The 21359-nt window shown below is 35.8% G+C and overlaps 1 protein-coding gene and 2 long non-coding RNA genes across 6 annotated transcripts; 2 read left to right on the forward strand and 1 right to left on the reverse strand.

Moving 5' to 3' along the window:
* Nucleotides 1–782: 782 nt before the first annotated feature.
* On the forward strand, nucleotides 783–2190 carry LOC131545242 (uncharacterized). The gene is made up of 3 exons (XR_009272371.1): nucleotides 783–1074; nucleotides 1154–1322; nucleotides 2055–2190. It is a non-coding gene; the product is annotated as an uncharacterized LOC131545242 (long non-coding RNA).
* A 219-nt stretch (nucleotides 2191–2409) lies between these two features.
* On the reverse strand, nucleotides 2410–4222 carry LOC131545241 (uncharacterized). The gene is made up of 3 exons (XR_009272370.1): nucleotides 3917–4222; nucleotides 3264–3369; nucleotides 2410–2541 (listed from the first exon to the last, which is right to left on the reverse strand). It is a non-coding gene; the product is annotated as an uncharacterized LOC131545241 (long non-coding RNA).
* A 504-nt stretch (nucleotides 4223–4726) lies between these two features.
* Nucleotides 4727–13386, forward strand: LOC131545239 (galectin-9-like). 4 transcript variants are annotated; one of them, XM_058783880.1, is made up of 9 exons: nucleotides 4727–4789; nucleotides 7307–7358; nucleotides 7436–7524; nucleotides 7754–7946; nucleotides 8049–8168; nucleotides 11106–11135; nucleotides 11849–11937; nucleotides 12042–12198; nucleotides 12315–13386. In XM_058783880.1, exons 2-9 carry the CDS (start codon nucleotides 7323–7325, stop codon nucleotides 12459–12461), a joined length of 861 nt encoding a protein of 286 aa, XP_058639863.1. In that variant the 5' UTR covers nucleotides 4727–4789; nucleotides 7307–7322; the 3' UTR covers nucleotides 12462–13386. The 4 variants fall into 4 exon arrangements, with proteins under 4 accessions (XP_058639863.1, XP_058639861.1, XP_058639862.1 ...); XM_058783878.1 differs by lacking the exon at nucleotides 4727–4789 and adding an exon at nucleotides 6090–6324; XM_058783879.1 differs by lacking the exon at nucleotides 4727–4789 and adding an exon at nucleotides 6090–6310.
* Nucleotides 13387–21359: the final 7973 nt, after the last annotated feature.

Genomic DNA, 21359 nt, shown 5'->3' on the forward strand with positions numbered 1-21359 from the left:
TAACAACTTCATCCTCATCTTCTGAAACTGAGTCATCTTCTTGACCTCACAAAAGACTTTGTGATCAATCTCTATTTCCAATTACATGTCCAATATTGTTAAATATGTAGGCTGTAACTAGTTGGAATCCCACAATGCACTTAAAGTACTTAGTTTTTAGTTTAAATGCACATAAATTACATAAAAACATACTATTTCAATACTTACTCTTTGAAAACAAATCCTCGAGGGTACAGATGTCAGTCCCAGGGATATTTTTTATCTGAGAGCCATCTGGATAAAGCAAGACATATTCTCCATCTTCCATGTCTTGACTGAAATTTCTTTTTTCAGAATACTTTATGGATTAATTGTGTTATTGTTGTTCTTGTACCTCCCTTCCACAGTACATATACCCATTTCTATGCACCTATCACCATCGACAGCAGTTCCTCGGATCTTGAGGAAGCAGAGAAACTGCCAGAGAAAGACAGGTACCATCACATAAGAAGTACAATCAGCACCTTGTTCTTTACCAGAAAAATGTGACTTTGTGGGAGGACTCTCAAAATCTGTTACTAAAGTTGTGATGTCCAAATTAATTATGCTTATTATTTTTGAGCAATGTTGTATAGCTTAGTCATTATAAAGGGCCCATAAAATACTAAAAAAAATATATATATATATCATGGTTTAAAGTGTTATTAATGGCTGCAGTGTTACTAGTTTCTTGCTGTTTGTGGACTGTTTTTTTTTTTTAATTTTATTATTATTACAGTGATGGACATGATGGGCTGACAGCTGCAGACATAGTGTCAAAACTGGCACATAATCTAAACAAAACGTCCTGTAGCAGATTTAACATTAACCGGGCAAATGTCTGGGATGGTGCCTTAAGAGGTTTCAGGTGATCCTCATTTGATCCCACCTGCAGCTTGATGATGAAATTCATAGATGACGCTGGGCTGATGGAAGAGGCTTTGGACAGCGGGGGGCCTACTCGAGAATTTCTGACTCTGTTGATGGACACCATCAAAACAAGGAGAGTATTTGAAGGCAAAGACCATGCCAAATACCTCTCATTTGATAGTAAAGGTAATACTTTTTGTGAGGTTTTTACAATGTTATAAATCAGTATGTCCTAACATTGCAATATTGGCATTTTTAACTGCAGAAAACAATGAATATTTCCACATTGGAAGAATGAATGCAGTGCCCATTGTGGTCCAGGGCCTTGTTGTCTTTGCCCGAACTTCTTCCTTTACCTGATTGGTAAAGTAAAGAAGATTGAGGCCCCAACTGAGGACATACCTGATGATGAGGCCAAGAAGGCCCTTCTTGAGGTAATTTGTTAGGCTGGGATTACAAAAGATTTCAAGATATTACTTTCATCAACTGACAAAAACTATATTTTAATTGCTGTATAAACAGTATGTTTGACAATAATGTAATGACGTATGCTCTCATATGAGCAGTGAGTATAAATTCAAAACAATAGTTCTAAACCCCTAGTCTTCGAATGAAATATTTTAAACAAATATTATTATTGTTCATTTTTAACCTGATATCATTATTAATATCCAGTAAGGGTTAAAATTTTTGTTTGTGTCTAACTTAATCTCTCAAAAACCATTCAATTTATTCAACATCAGAAGCAGATGTTTTGGTGGCCATTACGAACCAAGGTCAATGAAATATATTAATTTGTGCTTGAAATCAAATTCTTATCAGATCCTTTGATAATGATGTGCTACACCCAAAAAAGCCTTTATTTCATGTGCACAGGTACTGAAAGGTAGACCATAAATGATGAATATGCAACATATGTCTAAATATGTACAATACAGAAATGAATCACAGTATTTCATTCTTTTGACATTACAGTTCAATGTTGCTCTTTTTGTATCTGTGCTATCTGTATAAATAATCACATGTCCTTTGTGTCATAAACCATTTTTGAAACAAGTTACAAATAGTCCAAGCCTTAATAATTTGTATGAATGTAATGTGGCCTGTTAAATAGTCAATTAATAATAATAATGAAAACACTTAATTGCTTTTTCATTTTCCCCTAGATAAAGAATGCTACATCACTGAGTGACCTCCAGGCACTTATGCTTATGGCTGCCATTGAAAAGGTGCCTCTCTCTCTCAGGTCACTGAAGAGGTCAATCCAAAACTGAGTCCTAATGATGGAATGACACTATGCACAATGTTTTACTTAAGTGCTGAATAAAAGTTAAGTGGAAATGATTTCTAAAACAAATATTTCCAACAAAAGGTATTATTTAAACTGCATTCCTATTTTTAATTTTTTTTAAATAATTTTAAATATCAATGTAAAGGAAACTTTATAGCATCAGGAAAAAAAAAATTTGCATTACATTTTAGTCTAGTGTTATTTTAGTGTTATAGTCTTCTCTTTAAGGTGCTCACACTCAGGTTACAAAATGTTATGCTTTGTTCCAAGAAAATCGAGGATCATTTCATATGTGTGGCCCTCTGAGATACATTTATGGATTAGGCCTGCCTCTGTGATTTCATCTAATACGGTTCCTGAGTCTGAAGGGAAAAGAGAACAAATGTCATTAGGAATGCAGGAATCCACAAATATAATCTTAAACATAAAAATGTATCAGCATTAACAAAGAAATAAACAAGTTAACTGTTTGATACAGTTTGAAAAGTGTATACATTTAATCTCAATTTGTGCACAAATCTAGTTAGTAAAAGAACAAGAACAACTGGCATTGGACAGGCATTTAAGTACACCGATTTTAACAGTTAGGTCGTATTGGGAGGTCTATGTTGATGTTGAAAAAAAATAATAGTATAATATATTATAAATAAATTAGTATACATGTGATTATGTGTTGCAGCACTGAGAAGAAATGTGGGAAAGCTCCCTTTCACCTTCACAGTGCAGCAAGAACAAGACAATGTACATCAAATAAATGTTTTATATTTCAAATAAATGTGCAACTATCTATGAATTTGAAAGTGTTAGGGTCAGAATGACTCCTAACATAATAGTTGCATACAAAATGTGTTCAGACTTTTCATAACACATTGCATCCATACAAGTTAATGACCCTAAATGAAGTGAAAGAATTTCGAGAAAAAAAAAAAAAAAAGACATTAACCAGTATTTCAGACAACTCAAAACTGAAAATGGGTCAAATAGACCCATGACATTATAGGAGGGTTAATCAGCCAAAATAATCACAATCACTTGTGTGGGTTTATCATGGTGTCTTCGTGTTGTTGTTTAGAGCAGAGCTTACCATTCTGTAGAAAAGGTGCCAAAAATTGAATATTGCTACCACAGGAACCACAAAAGCAACCCATATGTCCAGCCAGTTCGAGTCCACAATATGGACAATACATAACCTGGGATTAGAACAATGTGACTGCTTAGGGCTAAAAAGAAAAAAAAAGTAATTTGTAACTAAGCAAATACCTGTGATATAGACCTTTTCAGCAGCAGTTTCATAGCAGAGGAAAAACGCAGATGTAAAAAAAGGCCTTATGATTGCCCAAACATGTATTGAACGTATGCACTAAATTTATTCACACGTATTCTCACTGCTTAGCTCAAGACTGTCAATGGGGCAGAGAAATAGATTTCTCTAATTGTAGCTTCATAAATAAAGTTATCTAACAGTATCATCCAATCAGGATTTGTTTTAAGCATCGCCTTTAAGGTAATTTATTTGTTAACTGATTAAAAAAATATATTACTCATGTCAGCAAAATCTACGGGTAATTTTACTTGCTTGTTCCCTACAGTTTTTCTGAGAGTAACTCCAACTAACATAGCATTAAAACAACGTTTCACAGTTAATCGTGCAACTCGTCAGATTATTTAGGCTAATAATATCCAAAAGGCAAAGGAATCATGCAATCAGGGTGTTAAAATAAACAAAAAACCCCTCACCTTTCAGTTCACCGACAACTCCACTGACCAATAGCCACTGCACAATACGCAAATCCCAGCCAGGTCCGTCACTTTTTTGGGTCCCCTTGAAACATTTCCATTGTGGTCCCTGCTATTTGCAGCGCGTTCCTTATTGGTTGTGTTGTGAGGATTTGCAACACACGTGTTGTCAAACTGACGAAGATGTTTTCTTAATTTGCTGGTGTTTTTTTCTATTTGCATGTGTTTTCTTAAGTTGCAGCGCGTTGAGCTCTCCGTTGAATTCAGGGATGTTGATCAAAATTATATTTTGCTTTGGTTTTTCAGGTCATTGAGTTTCCCTCTCATTTTCTTATTTCCTTTAACAGCACTGAATTCTACACCTACATTTAGGATATATTTTAAATCCAATGTGATTTTTTTTTTAGAATTGACCTCTACAGAGATGCCATTTGTCATATAAATGAGAGACTCCCCTACATCTTGCATGTGTTCATGCTGCTGTAAAGACAGTAGAAGTGAAAAAGAGGATCTGATACCTTTGAGATGTCTTCTAATGTCCTCTGGATGGCCCAGCGTCACGTCATCTGCTGCCTCTATAAATGTTATCAGATGATGGCTCACTTGCTTTTTTGCATTGTTTGAGATGATATGATTTTGTGGCACAAAGCATCATATTTTCCTGAAAAAACCCCCACCCTGCACAGCTTCCTTCCAGTCTCATGCAAGATGTCATCTGACTAACTACCCACACCTGAAACTCATTACAAGCCAATCCCCTCCCACATTAAATCAAAAATTACAAATTACCTAATAAATAAGCAAACCAATGAGCATTGCATAAAACGGCAACCTTGGGTAGCAATAGCATTTCACAACCAGAACAGAACCAACGTAAGTCTAAAAAGGCTCACACTTTGTATAAAATATCAATACCACTGCAAACACAAACACAAACAATCCTGGGCTCGGCGGCCCAAGGAAATATTCACATAACTTACATATAGTTGCACTCTCAAAGACTTCCTTTTGGCAAATTAATCCACTAACTAACTAACTGACTAGATAGATAGACCATATTCAACATTTTCTTCACTTTAGCCTCAATATTCAATGTGCGCTCACAAGAGCTTCTTCTCCAGCCCACGAGAGTGCCATGACGCATGATGTGTTGCGTTGACTCTCACGATCCAACCCCTACACTAAAGTACGGCGTAAGCCGTGTTCTCGCCTCACATCCCTGGTGATCAGGAGTAGGGATGGGTATTGTTTACATTTTAGCGATACCTATACCGATATCTATACTGCTTATCGATACCGGTACTTATCGATACTGTTATCGATACTATTTGGTGCAAAAAGATATGATGTGAAAAGTTGTTATTTTAAAGTTATTTTATTACTGTTTAACTTTAGCAACTGTATTAAAGTTCTTCGGTCAGGAGCAGGGAGTTATTTTTCTCTTTGTGTTTTATTTTATTAACAATAAAGGAATAGTTCACCCATAAATGAAAATTGTCATCATTTACTCACCCTTTTCTTTCTTCTGTCAAAGTCAGTGGGGACCAGCAACTGTTTGGTTACCCACATTCTTCAAAATATCTTCTTTTGTGTTCAGAACAAGAAAAAAAAAAAAAAAAATGAATACAGGTTTGGCACAACATGATAGTGAGTAAATAATGACAGAATTTAAATTTTTGGGTGAATCCCTTTAATGACAATCAGCAGCATGTTTACCCTGCTGAAAAAAACAATAGAACCCTGCCCAATACACAATAGAAAATGTAATGGTTTTAATGGTTATAATGGGAATTGTATTGGTTTTAATGGAAACTATAATGGAAACTATAATGGTGTCTACTGGTACATGATGGATTCTATTGGTTAAATCCCACCAATAGAAAATGCCCAAAACACACTACAAAAGGAATTTTGTTATGGTTTAACTGGAAAAAGCTAATGGTTTATAATGGTATTTTAATGGAAACCATTGGAATTTCTGTGATGTTTCTATTGGGCTTCTATTGTTTTTTTGTTTTTTTTTAGCAGGGTAGTTATGTCCCTTTAAGACCTGCACGCATCTGTTTCTCTCGGTTTACTTTCACTTTAGACATAACTAACTGTGTTTATATGTAAACCTTGTGTGTTTTTTACAGTAATCGTGTGTTGTTTGTTTGACCGGCCTTCAGGTGTAAGCACTCTGAACACGCGCATGTCAGAACAGCACGCGAATGAAATGTTTTACCGGCAAGGATTTAAACTAAAGCACACTCAAATAATCTACTTTTCTGATTGCGAATAAGTGCAGTGTCTCGTGAGTGTAACTCTACCGCTGAATCAACATTTGATGTGACTGTTTCTCGCGAGTTGCAGTTGCAGCTGGAGCCAGGAGACATAGTAAACGCATTGCTTGAGGTAGATGTTGTTTTGTAAGTAAATGTTTCATTATATTACTGGTGTTGCCTCCTTTGTTCACTATTACACTACTGCGTCTGACACTGGTATGGCTTAGTTTTGTAACGTGAGCCCACACTTTTGAACGTTTCACTCTTGCCGCGATGACTGATTGCGCGCAAACACACACCGCTCACGCGCACGCGCACGGATATCACACGCACGTCGAGCAAACGACGGCCACATCATTCAGAGAAGGAAAATGACAAGCAGCAGCTTCTGGTTCGTCATTAACATTGAAGTATACAGAGATAAAACAATACAAGTATCGATAACAGTATCGTTTGTCCTGAAGCTTACCGGTGGTCCGGTATTGACCCAATTATACCGGTCCAAACAAATACCGGTTCTCGGTACCCATCTCTAAATTCAGGAGCATTTTACCTTCATAAATGAAGAGGAGAATGTCCTTATTTATACAGGCCAGTTTACTGTTAATATAATCACTGTCCTGTCTTGTGTAAGTAGTGTTGGGAGAAACGAACCTTTCAGAAGCTTTGAATCAATTGCTTCGCAGAATGAGTCAAAGTATTGGAAACGCCACACGCTGATGACTCCTGCTGGTCAAAACTTGTGTAAATGCAACAAAAACTTTGATATTCTGGTCTACATTTATTTAACTCTGGCAAACAACACATTATCATTGAAGTCAATCAAACAGTGCCAAAGTCTATTTGAATTCATTTGGACCATTAAAGACCAATGATCCTGGAGTGTGAGAAAAGATATAGCCTACATTGTGCAGGAATCTTTCATTCACTTAGCCAGATTTTTTTTTTTTTTTTTTTTTGTGAGCCATCTACACTCATTTACGTAAATCAATTCAGAAATGATGCACAGTACCGGTTGTGTAATTAAAACACAGAGGTTAAACATTAACTCAGAAAGAGAAACTGTCATCTGTAGACTCATGGTGGTGAACAGTCATGAAAATGAGATTAACATTAAGATTTGTAGGTCCAAATCAGATGAAATGGCTCTGCATCAGCAACTGCCGTTTTTCAACCCGGTAAGTGGTCAAATATTTTGAAATAATGATTCATTTTCATTCAAGTCAGCCGACAGACATGAAATCCTTCCACACAGAATGTCCCATTCGCAATTCCGATCCAGGGAGGATTGCTGGAGGGAATGAGTATTACTGTATGTGGACGAGTTTTGCCAAATGCTGACAGGTGAGTAATATTCTCTCTGTAAAAGGAGATGAATGTGCTTAATCTCGTCAACCATTTTACCAGAAAAAAAAAAAAAGATGTTGTGTTGCTTTCTACAGTTCTTTATGCAATAGATGTTTAAAAACAGCACATGCAAGTTATAACTCACTTTGAGAGTTGTGTATTTTGAAAATACACTCACCATAAAATTCCCTTCATTATTTTTCTCTTTCTAATCCGTCGTCTTCAGATTCGAGGTCGACCTCTTCTATGGGCCTGATATTATTCTGCATTTTAGCCCTCGCTATGATGGAGGATCTGGGTACATCAGGCACAACACCTTTAAGAATGGTGCCTGGGGTGATGAAGTCAAGTACGAAACTCCCTTCCCGAGAGGCCATTTGTTTGCTCTGCAGATCCTCGTCACCCAGGGCTCATACAAGGTATGAATGTGTTTTAGTTCTGCTTTTCCATCATCCACCACTACAGCCCTTTTTGATGAATCAGAACATTAGACACTTTTTTTTTTTTTTGGCTTTTCCTAGATAAGTACCAACGGGAAACCCTTCTCAGAGTATGAGCACCGAATGCCGTTCTCCTGGGTGGACAAAGTCTGCGTGGTTGGAAAGGTGGAACTGAGTTTAGTTGCCTTCCAGCATCTTGCGGTGAGAAACAAAATTACCACTCAAGCATTATCTATATATCATATTTTCCTATAGATGAAACTAGGAAAAAAATAAGGAAAATAAACATTGTAGATACTAAATTAATGCATTATATAACAATATTCGCAGTGTTTGCAAAAAAATGTTGCAGATGAAATGGTAAACAGAACCAGAAAATAATTAATTGTGCACATTCTCATTGGAACTGGAATATTGTGAAAGACAGATTCATATGTAATGAAGTTGCACAGAGCCTCAGTTGCTCAGGTATAATCATTAAACAACAATTGTAGTAGTGTAACTGAAATATTTGCCGTTACAGAAAGAGATTGAAAGAGAAATAGATCAGCTGAAGTTAAATGATTATGACTTTTATCTGATTGCTATAAAGAGATTTAAATCTTAAGATGTTTTGGAATAAATATTATTGCAATGCATCAAAACTATAATAAGGTAAAAACAGATGGGTCATTCAGTGTCAAATCAAGCAGTGGTCCCCGGCTCAAATTTTTGATTTCGCTAATATTTTTTTTCTGAAGAAAGATAAACATGTATAGCGATGAAAATCAAAATATTAAATGTCATGGTATATATTTATGGAGTAATCCACTATTTTGTAGAGGGGGGTCAAAATGGCAATTTTCACCTGAGATTGAGGGCCAAATTACAGGGGGTTAAAAATGACTTCAGGAAGATGGCAGCATCATTATGTTACTTTTACACAGAGATTGGTTGCTCTATTAGTAAAATCTATTAACTTTAGCAGTCTTTGTTGCATTATGGTGACCATTCAAAAATGGGGAAAAAACACTTGTCAAGTTTTTTTTTTTTTCTCAAGTTTGCAGGCCTGTTACTCAAAAAGTATTAAAGATATCTTAATGCACTTTTAGATATTGGGTCTTAACAAACTTCCCTTTTGGCTCTACATGGTTCAGTTCCAGAGATATTGGAATTTCAATATGGCTCCAGGAGTAAATCGTCAAATTGTACACATTTTCAGTGGTCAAAAACCAAATGTGGGTCACTTTGAAAAAAAATATATATATTATATATATATATATATATATATATATATATATATATATATATATACGTATATATATATGATACTACTTTCTTTTAAGAGGAAAGTCTGAAGAACTAAAGTCCGATTAATTTCCGTGAACTGGTTCTTTTCGGACAGTTCGGCTCATTGAACCGGTTCAAAAAGCCGATTCATCGGTTCCTGGCATCATCAAGCAATGTCACTACACATTTTATTTTCTAACAGCTCAGTGCTATGTTGCATCAATGAAACATTCAAATAAATTCATTTGCGTAAACACAAATTGAAACATTCAAATTAAAAGTTATTTGTGTAAATGCATATTGCTGATTATTGCCTTTCATTCACTTAAGTTAATGGTGTTTGTGGTCAAAGTTCCTTTTGCAGATCCTTTATGTCAGATATGACTGACCAGTATTGACTAGCCTACAACTTGGATAAGATTCCTAAATATTTTGCACCTACAGCACACATTACAGACACTGATGCACAAACGCGGATATGTTCTACAGAATCGCACATCACTACTATCAGTGTTCAGGATTATTTGATCATTTTCATACTGGCATAGAGTATGAAACACAAAGCAACCCATTCTGGCAAAATTACAAGGCCAATGCTCTAGAACAGTGTTGAGTTAAAATGATAGATTTATAAATAGAACAATATATTAAAAGTACCAAAGACTGTCTGTTTGATTTACCCCAAAAGAATTATAGCTTATGTTTACCAGCAATTCCAGAAGATTTGGCTGAGGTAAGGTTGCTCCAAAAAAAAATCTCCAAAAAAGAGCGAAGCAAATTTTTCAAATAGATGTTATCTTTATCAATTAACTGCATATTGAGGTTTAAACAATAGCATTCTCACCTAAAAAAACAAAACTCTTAAAATTGCATTAGGCCTATGTGACACAACAACAGTAGTAGAAAATAATGCAGGATTTCTTGTATCCTCTACAAGAGTAGTTGTTAAACTCTGGGTTGCGAGACTTAAAAAAAAAAAAAAAAAGGGTCGCGAGGATGATTTAAGGAAAATGTCTATATGTATACAATAAAGTTCAAGACTCAGGGTAGAAGTAAATGGGAATCAGCATACATAACTTTAATAACAAAATAACGTGAACAACAAAACGAAAGTAATTTGGCAGCCGCCTTATGGCAGAATCCGATGTGTAGGCCAATTTGTGTTTGCACTCTGTTTTGCAGCTGTTGAACATTGTAGCCAATCACAGACACATCTGTTGATTTCTGAAACACAATGGCCTATCAGTTAGTCAGATTTCATTCACTGCTCAAAACGCCAGTTTTTCTTCTGTCTTGACTTCTGGAAGCTCACGAATCCTCTCATTATAATGAACAAAGAGTAGATGTGATGTAAATAGGAGATTAATTGTACAGTGTAGAGAAGTTTATTGATTATAACGTAATTTTCTAAGATAACGATAAATTAGTGACAGCTTTTCAGTGAGTATTAAGGGAGTGTTCTTTGCATGCTCTCTTAGCTATATATAGTCCATTCAGAATTTGAATAAAAGTTTTGTTTTTCATACTGCTTTATGCTTTGCAGTGTGTAAGCCTACACCATGAAAAACAAAGTTTCAGGTGTGGCATCCACATGTAAATGAAAGTTCCCTCTTGAAATTGCCATCATAATGGAATCTATCTGTCTGTATGTCTGTCTATCTATCTATCTAGTCAGCCTATGTACAGGCAATTAAAAAAAAAAAAAAAATAGGGTTACTCTTAAAGTTTGAAAACCATTGCTCTAGAAATGCAGAGTAATACAAATACACAACATCAGCATAAACCAAGACACTTTAAACTTAAACAGACAAAAACAAAAAAACTACATGTTCTTGTCCTAAACATCTTCATTTATCTTTTCATTTACAGCCCCATTATGCTGCAGCTCCAGGATCTTTTGTAAGTCTTCTGAAATGTTTGGCAGACAAATCTACATCAGTCTCTCATAATAATTCAAGGTCATGTGAATCATAAGACAACAGGATGGTCAATTTTATTTTTATTTTATTTATTTATTAATTTATTTATTTTTTTGCAGGGTTGAATCTCTGCTATTATCAGCATGTTTATTGTAGGAATGATATTTCCTAATGCATGGATAGTGTAGTTTGGACTTTTTTTTTTTTTAAATAAATAAATCAAAACTAAGGGACTAAAATAATATGCTGTAAGGTATCACATTTCAGTATATTATAAAAAAGTATATCTTTCAAACTATTAAAAATAGCGAAAAAACGAAACCTTTACGATTTTTACATTTTGGTGTTCGTTCAACTCGTCATGAGCCAAAGAAGGAAAAAAATTATTCTAGATCTTATTGTTCAAAAGTTATTAGCATAAACATGAGTGAAACTTTGGACAAGTGGTGGCACTAGAGCGTTTGAGTTAGAGACACTTAATTTGCTGTGGTTAATGTTGAGACTGTCCTCTATCTGTGTGCCAAATTTCATAACATTCCCGCAAGTGGTTCTATAGGCTGCCATATACTCAAAAGTGGAAGATTTGACTAAATTTGACAAAAAAAACAAAAAACTAAGGGACTAAAATATTATGCCATAAGGTATCACATTTCAGTGTATTATACATATTTAATTACTGTGACCCACAATCAGATGGTCCCATACAAAAGCATCATCTATGGTGGAGTACAGCCTGGCAAAGTCATCATCATCCAAGGAGTCATAAGCCCACAAGCAAAAAGGTTTCTCTCTGACAAAGATCACACATCTCTTTTCAAATGGTTTCAATGATCAGTGAAACAATTTTTTAAACATAAAATGTCCTCTGCTTTCCTTTCTCCAACAGTGTAGAGATTTGCCTACGGTACAAAACTGGAATTGCGTTTGACATCCATATTTATTTTGATTTGAATGTGGTTATGAACAACACTTATATGGATGGAAAGTGGGGTAATGAGGAACCATCAGATCTAACGCTGTTTAAAACAGGGGAACCGCTGCAGGTATGTGCACATACATTTTTATGATGCCCATTAAAGTGGAAAATGTAGAGATATAAGTAGTTTTTAATATTATTTTCTGATATTGAATGATCTTTGATCTTTGTTTTGCATTTCAGGTCACCATTTTCTGCAGTCGTGAAAATTATGAGGTGTTCATTAATGGTGAAAAAGCTCACACTTACAGACATCGCTACAGTATTCTGGACGAGATTGATGTTTTAGACATTCGTGGAGATGTGCATTTGACCTTTGTGCAGCACTAACAAGGATTTTATCCAGGTCTATGAGAAATACATGGTCGAATGCTGATGATTTGATGATGATTATTGAAATGAAGTAAAAAAAAAGAAGATAAACACAGACTGTTCCACTTGGATGTATCCAACTCAGTCCTGTTATTTGTGTGAATGTTTTTAGTGAAAAACAATTTGCTACATTTGCATGAGCAAATTAATATACCTGTGAGAAACCGAGATGTTCGATAATATATCTACACTTACTGTACAATGTAAAGGATGTGAAGTAAAGGAAATATCTGGTTTACTTTACATATTAGGCCTTCAACAAAACTTAATATCACAGAGCTAATGGGATTCTAGTTTGTGTGAGATGGTCATGAGGTGTGTTTACAGTTTTACAGTAAGTTGCATTTTGAAATATAGCTGCAAGCAGCAGTTAAGGGGCCAAGCACAACAGAAGCAAGCAAGCATCAGACCAACTGTAGCAATGAGTAATTTAATCCATTTTAAGGTCATTTTAGTCAAAATGGCTGAAAAATCATAAATACAACCACTAGTAATATGATTTAACGGTTTATCACTGTCGACCAGTAGGTGGCCCTGTTATCAAATTGATGTGGTATTTTCTGTGTGAGATGATAATGGCACACACAAAGTTTGGTGTCAATATGTCAAAACTTTGCAGAGATACACCATCAGATGCAGTTTGGCATCATGCCTCAAATTTGTTGTGGCGCTATACAAAAACGATTTTGTCTATCAACACAAAATTCAACTTTTTGTCAGCACAGTCTGAAGATGATCTGCCTAGATTTTGGTGAAAATTGTAGCAACGATCGAGGAGGAGTTAAAAAAAGTAGATTTTCAACATAAATAAAAATGGCGGACAGGAAGTTCGACCGACTATGGCAAAATAGGTATCTATTTTTTCGGCATGACCCAAGGAATATTTTGAGACCAAATCAAAAGTTATTAACATTTTTGTAAGTTTCATTTACAATGGTTAATGAATGGTTTATAGCTTTTGACCAATAGGTGGCACACTGGTTACCAAATTGATGTGGTGTGGTCAGTGTTAGGTGACAATGGTGTAAATATGTCAAAGCTTTGCAGAGATACAGCCTCAGATGCAGTTTGGCATCTTTCCAGCAAATTTGTTGATGCGTTAAATGATAACCGTTTTGTATATCAATGCGATATCTGTAACATTTTGCCAGCATGGTCTGAGGATAATCCGAGTCAAATTTTGGTGAAAATTGGAGCAGTGGTCTAGGAGAAGGTCGAAAAAGTAGGTTTTCAACATAAATCAAAATGGAGGACAGGAAGTTCGGCTGACTATGGTATAATTGGTATCTATGTTCTTGGCATTACCCAAGGATCACTTTCATTACAATAGGCCAATTTAATCAAATGTTATTAGCATGTTTGAATATTTCTATATAACTTTTGGCCACAAGGTAGCGCTTCCCCCAAACATTTTGAGTACTGTCAGAGCTTGGTGCTGAAGACACATACAGAGTTCCCGTAATGATATGGCAATGTGTTCGTAAAATATAGCATTTTATGACAAAATTGAAAATGGCTGACGCTCAAAATGGCTGACATGGGAAAATTGGGCATGGTTCGACTCGGCATGCTCTACTGAATCTAAAGAGACCAGTTTTGATTTTTGGCCAAACCAGAAAATCAGAAGTTATAAGCAAAACTGTTTCATATCTCCTCAACACTAGGTGGCACTGCACCGAAACTATGCAGGTAGCCTCAGATCATGGTTGTTATAACACACACCAAGGACTCAATACGCCAAACCGTTGCGGAGATATAGGTTCATATCCATTTTTGCATGCTTGAATTCATTCACGCATTATTCAAGACAAATCAAATCAATTTCTTTCAATAACATTTTGCCAGCATGGTCTGAAGATGATTTGAGCTAAACTTGGTGAAAATTAGACAAACCGCCTTGAATGAGTTTGAAAAAGTAGGTCTTTCAAACTATTAAAAATAGCGGAAAAACTAAACCTTTACGATTTTTACATTTTGGAGTTCATTCAACTCGTCATGAGCCAAAGATTCAGAAGAAGAAAAAAATCTTCTAGATCTTATGGTTCAAAAGTTATTAGCATAAAGTGGTGGCACTAGAGAGTTTGAGTTAGAGACACCAAATTTGCTGTGGTTAATGTTGAGACTATCCTCTATCTGTGTGCCAAATTTCATAACTTTCCCGCAAGCGGTGCTATAGGCTGCCACATACTCAAGAGTGGAAGAATTTGGAAGAAGAAGAAGAAGAAGAAATCAAACGGATACAAGACGTGCCTACGCACCTTCAGTGCTTGGCCCCTAATAATACAACCCGAATTCCGGAAATGTTGGGACGTTTTTTTTCAATTTGAATAAAATGAGAACTAAAAGACTTTAAAGTCACATGAGCCAATATTTTATTCACAATAGAACATAGAGAACATAACAAATGTTTAAACTGAGAAATTTTACACTTTTATCCACTAAATGAACTCATTTCAAATTTGATGCCTGCTACAGGTCTCAAAAAAGTTGGCATGGGGCAACAAAGGGCTGAAAAAGCAAGACATTTTGAAAAGATTCAGCTGGGAGAACACCTAGCAATTAATTAAGTTGATTGACATCAGGTCTGTAACATGATTAGCTACAAAAGGGATGTCTTAGAGAGGCAGAGTCTCTCAGAAGTAAAGATGGGTAGATGCTCTCCAATCTGTGAAAGAGCACGTAAAAAGATTGAGGAATACTTTATAAACAACGTTCCTCAACGTCAAATTGCAAATGCTTTGCAAATCCCATCATCTACAGTGCATAACATCATCAAAAGATTCAGAGAAACAGGATAAATCTCTGTGCATAAGGGACAAGGCCGAAGACCTTTGTTGGATGCCCGTGGTCTTCGGGCCCTCAGACGACACTGCATCACTCATCTGCATGATTCTGTCATTGACATTACTAAATGGGCCCAGGAATACTTCCAGAAACCACTGTTGGTAAACACAATCTGCCGTGCCATCTGCAGATGCCAACTAAAGCTCTATCATGCAAAAAGGAAGCCATATGTGAACATGGTCCAGAAGCGCCCTTGTGTGCTGTGGGCCAAGGCTAATTTAAAATGGACTGTTTCAAAGTGGAAAAGTGCTCTATGGTCAGACGAATCCAAATTTGACATTCTTGTTGGCTAAAGAGGAGGGAGACCTTCCAGCGTGTTATCAGCGTTCAGTTCAAAAGCCAGCATCTCTGATGGTATTGGGGTGCATAAGTGCATACGGTATGGGCGGCTTGTTTTGGAAGGCATTATGAATGCTGAAAGGTATATAAAGGTTTTAAAGCAACATATGCTCCCCTCCAGATGACGTCTATTTCAGGGAAGGCCTTGTGTATTTCATCAGGACAATGCAAAACCACATACTGCAGCTATTACAACAGCATGGCTTTGTAGTAGAAGAGTCTGTGTGCTGAATTAGCCTTCCTGCAGTGCAGATCTTTCACCTATAGAGAACATTTGGCACATCATTAAACAAAAAATACGTCAAAGACGACCACAAACTCTTCAGAAGCTGGAAACCTATATCAGGCAAGAATGGGACCAAATTCCAACACCAAAACTCCAGAAACTCATAACCTCGATGCCCAGATGTCTTCAAACTGTTTTGAAAAGAACAGGAGATGCTACACCATGGTAAACATGACCCAGTCCCAACTATTTTGAGACCTGTAGCAGGCATCAAATTTGAAACGAGCTCATTTTGTGCATAAAATTGTCAAATTTCTCAGTTTAAACATTTGTTATGTTATCTATGTTCTATTGTGAATAAAATATTGGCTCATTTGATTTGAAATTCTTTTAGTTTTCATTTTATTAACATAAAAAACGTCCCAACTTTTCTGGAATTCGGGTTGTAATAATAATGGTAAGGGAAAGACAAAAATCTACACAATGATTTGTTTTAATCTAAAACATGGCTGCAAAATGTATTGCACATCTTACAGTTGGCTCTAAATGTGAATCAAGTTTTTGAATATATTTTCAAAGGGAAAATGCTCAATTGTAATGCATATAAAAATAGAATACAACATTTAATAACAAATACAGTTATTTGTGTATTTTAATAAGCCACTCTAGCACTTTGGACATACAATACACTTGTAAAGTCAATGCTATATGATCTTTAAGCTTATAAAATGATTAATGGTTAATATCTGATTTATTATGTAAATATACAGTAATAATCTTAACATTATCCAGCATTTGAGTATGTGAAACCAGAACTTTCCTGTTTAAAGGGTATATGAGAAGTCTGGACTTTACTGAGACCACTTTCTTAGTAAATGCAGAGGAAGGTTTTGCTCTTATACCTGCGGCTGCCACATGTGACTTTTAGTTGCTCTGGAGAATTATATTAGCAGCAGTTTTTACTGTTAAAGGGACAGTTCGCCAAAAAAAAAAAAAAAGTCTTATTTTTGGTTATCAACAGTCTTGGAAATATCTTCTTTTCTGTTCTGCAGAAGAAATAATGTAATACAGATTTGGAACAACATGAAGCCACTTGAGGGTGCTGTTGACAACCAGGAATAAAAATAGCCACATAGGATTTGTAGGCCAGATCATGGTAATGAATCAGTTGCTGCAGATGTGTCACATGTGCTGTCTTTCACAGAAATTAAATGATCAGTTTCAACTCAGGGTGGCAAGTCTGCAACAGTTTAATAACTGTAATAACTTGAATAACTTCGGCTGTGTTAGACAACGTTGCGGCCTCCTCCATATTTGCAATTACTGTGGTGTAGCTTCTGTGGTGCTACTGTGCCGAGGTACTGTGGTGGAGTTTGAGTCCCGGCTCATGGACCTTTCTCAATCCTGTCTCCCTCTCTCACTTCCCTTTCTATTGTTACTCAGATCAATTTAAGGGGGAAATAAATAAATAAATAAAAAGTTGATTCCATTTTTGATGATCCGTCCTTTCAAATTTCCCCTATAGGAGAGTCCTATAGAAAAAGCCACTAGGAAATTCTCAGACAAAAAAAAAACGCATTCTAATCTACTAAGAAGAATCTTAGAAGAATTCTCTCCGCATTACCATGGCATAGACCAGTCTCATTAAAAATGCCGGCATTGAAACCTGGCTCGCAAAGGTTGATAGCATCAGCTTTTAAAGTAAAGCCTGCGGTATAGTACAAAAACAAAGCTGGGAGGCTTATTCCCAAGATGGAATGGCTGTGTCCAGTATAAGCAGCTGTGTCAACCAAACATTTTTGAACTGTGCAGGACAGGGACAATTCTAGGATTTTCATTTTAGGGGGGCTCAGCCCCCAATGAGTGTATAATAACAAAAAATAAATAAATATTTACAAAAAAATTGATTGAAAATTTGTACAAAAAATTGTAGAACCGTTCTACATAAATTAAATTCAAACAATACATTTTTTTTTTTTTAATTAATACAAAAACACACACACACACACACACACAATGTTTCAATCTCTGTCAATCACTCTGATATGCAATTAAAATGAGTGCACTGACTGAGTGCTGTCGGTCACTGTCTTTAATCATTTCTATGCATAACTGTATGGTAGTTAATGCCACATGCACTGTAATATTATGTTCTATATTGAAAGCTAAATTTCCAAATGAAAATAGCAATAACGTGATCGTTTTATAAAGTATGCGTTCATATGTGTTAAGGGCTTTCGCTGAAGGAAACAGCTGTGGTGTGATGAGTGGTGAATGCAGCGAAAACTTTACAGTAGATTGGAAACCGATTGCTCTCCCATGACTTTTTGTAAACTGTATTTATGACAAAGAACTGCATAGATGTAGATATTATAACAATCTATCGATAAACACACACCTTGTCCTCTCCTCTGCGCCACCGCAGTCTGTGGATTGAAGAATGCGCAGAAAGATGCGGAGGAGCCGAAGTCTGCTGCCGTTTTCATTTTAAATTTAAAGGGAAAGAATTGCAAGATTTTTAGGGGGGCTGAGCAGAAATTTAGGGGTGCTAAAGCCCCCCTAAAATGGCCTAGCGACTCCCATGGTGCAGGACTTTCCCAAATCCTCAAGGCAGATTGCTAAATGTTGCCGTCAAAGCCACAGTTTCACAAGACTGCAAGGGAGGCGAAGTTTAGGATCCAAAGAAGTTTAATGATGTAAAAGGAGTAATCCACAATCTTATGCAGACAGACATGAGGTCATATACAAAATCAGTCTTATGAGACTAAAGAGTGCAGTGTGACACTATGTTAAGACTTCACCATCAATAGCAGAAACAAATAGGCTTATATAGGCCACATCCACATGAAGCCAGAGCTTTCCCTATCCAATCTTTTTTACCCTGGTCTCAAGAAATATCTGCTTACACACAAAACCACGAAATCAACTCAAAATGATGTAGTATCCCAGCTAACAGGGAACGTTCCCAGAACATTCACTAACGTTCTTTAAAAGTTGTGTTAATGTTAGTACAAAACGTTATTAAAATAATGTTTTTGGAACGTTCTTATAACGCTGTTAACGTTCTTGTAACGTTGATAGAAAACGTTCTTAGAACAACGTTCTTGGAACGTCTTTAGGACGTCATTTGTACTTGATGAACGTTCTTGTAACGTTGATAGAAAACGTTCTTAGAACAACGTTCTTGGAACGTCTTTAGGACGTCATTTGTACTTGATGAACGTTCTTGTAACGTTGATAGAAAACGTTCTTAGAACAACGTTCTTGGAACGTCTTTAGGATGTGATTTGTACTTGATGAATGTTCTTATGACGCTGATAGAAAACGTTCTTAGAACAATGTTCTTGGAACGTGTTTAGGACGTTATTTGTACTTAATGAACGTTCTCATAATGCTGATAGAAAACGTTCTAAAATCAGCGTTCTTGGAACGTCTTTAGGACGTTATTTGTACTTGATGAATGTTCTTATAACTCTGATAGAAAACGTTCTTAGAACAATGTTCTTGGAACGTGTTTAGGACGTTATTTGTACTTAATGAACGTTCTCATAATGTTGATAGAAAACGTTCTAAAATCAGCGTTCTTGGAACGTCTTTAGGACGTTATTTGTACTTGATGAATGTTCTTATAACTCTGATAGAAAATGTTCTTAGAACAACGTTCTTGGAACGTCTTTAGGACGTCATTTGTACTTGATGAACGTTCTTGTAACGTTGATAGAAAACGTTCTTAGAACAACGTTCTTGGAACGTCTTTAGGATGTGATTTGTACTTGATGAATGTTCTTATAACTCTGATAGAAAACGTTATAAGAACAACGTTCTTGGAACGTCTTTAGGATGTGATTTGTACTTGATGAATGTTCTTATGACGCTGATAGAAAACGTTCTTAGAACAATGTTCTTGGAACGTGTTTAGGACGTTATTTGTACTTAATGAACGTTCTCATAATGTTGATAGAAAACGTTCTAAAATCAGCGTTCTTGGAACGTCTTTAGGATGTGATTTGTACTTGATGAATGTTCTTATGACGCTGATAGAAAACGTTCTTAGAACAATGTTCTTGGAACGTGTTTAGACGTTATTTGTACTTAATGAACGTTCTCATAATGTTGATAGAAAACGTTCTAAAATCAGCGTTCTTGGAACGTCTTTAGGGGCGTTATTTGTACTTGATGAATGTTCTTATAACTCTGATAGAAAACGTTCTTAGAACAATGTTCTTGGAACGTGTTTAGGACGTTATTTGTACTTAATGAACGTTCTCATAATGTTGATAGAAAACGTTCTAAAATCAGCGTTCTTGGAACGCGTCTTTAGGACGTTATTTGTACTTGATGAATGTTCTTATAACTCTGATAGAAAATGTTCTTAGAACAACGTTCTTGGAACGCGTCTTTAGGACGTCATTTGTACTTGATGAACGTTCTTGTAACGTTGATAGAAAACGTTCTTAGAACAACGTTCTTGGAACGTCTTTAGGATGTGATTTGTACTTGATGAATGTTCTTATGACGCTGATAGAAAACGCGTTCTTAGAACAATGTTCTTGGAACGTGTTTAGGACGTTATTTGTACTTAATGAACGTTCTCATAATGTTGATAGAAAACGTTCTAAAATCAGCGTTCTTGGAACGCCTTTAGGACGTTATTTGTACTTGATGAATGTTCTTATAACTCTGATAGAAAACGTTATTAGAACAACGTTCTTGGAACGCCTCTTTAGGATGTGATTTGTACTTGATGAATGTTCTTATGACGCTGATAGAAAACGTTCTTAGAACAATGTTCTTGGAACGTGTTTAGGACGTTATTTGTACTTAATGAACGTTCTCATAATGTTGATAGAAAACGTTCTAAAATCAGCGTTCTTGGAACGCCTTTAGGACGTTATTTGTACTTGATGAATGTTCTTATAACTCTGATAGAAAACGTTCTTACAACAACGTTCTTGGAACGTGTTTAGGACGTTATTTGTACTTGATGAATGTTCTTATAACTCTGATAGAAAAGCGTTCTTAGAACAACGTTCTTGGAACGTGTTTAGGACGTTATTTGTACTTGATGAATGTTCTTATAACTCTGATAGAAAACGTTCTTAGAACAACGTTCTTGGAACGTGTTTAGGACGTTATTTGTACTTGATGAATGTTCTTATAACTCTGATAGAAAACGTTCTTAGAACAACGTTCTTGGAACGCGTCTTTAGGACGTCATTTGTACTTGATGAATGTTCTTATAACTCTGATAGAAAACGTTCTTAGAACAACGTTCTTGGAACGCCTTTAGACGTCATTTTTACTTGATGAATGTTCTTATAACTCTGATAGAAAAGCGTTCTTAGAACAACGTTCTTGGAACGCCTTTAGGACGTTATTTGTACTTAATGAACGTTCTCATAATGTTGAGAGAAAACATTTTTAGAACAACATTCTTAGAACGTTAT

This window comes from Onychostoma macrolepis, chromosome 08 (genome assembly GCF_012432095.1).
Source record: "Onychostoma macrolepis isolate SWU-2019 chromosome 08, ASM1243209v1, whole genome shotgun sequence".
NCBI classification, from domain to species: domain Eukaryota; kingdom Metazoa; phylum Chordata; class Actinopteri; order Cypriniformes; family Cyprinidae; genus Onychostoma; species Onychostoma macrolepis.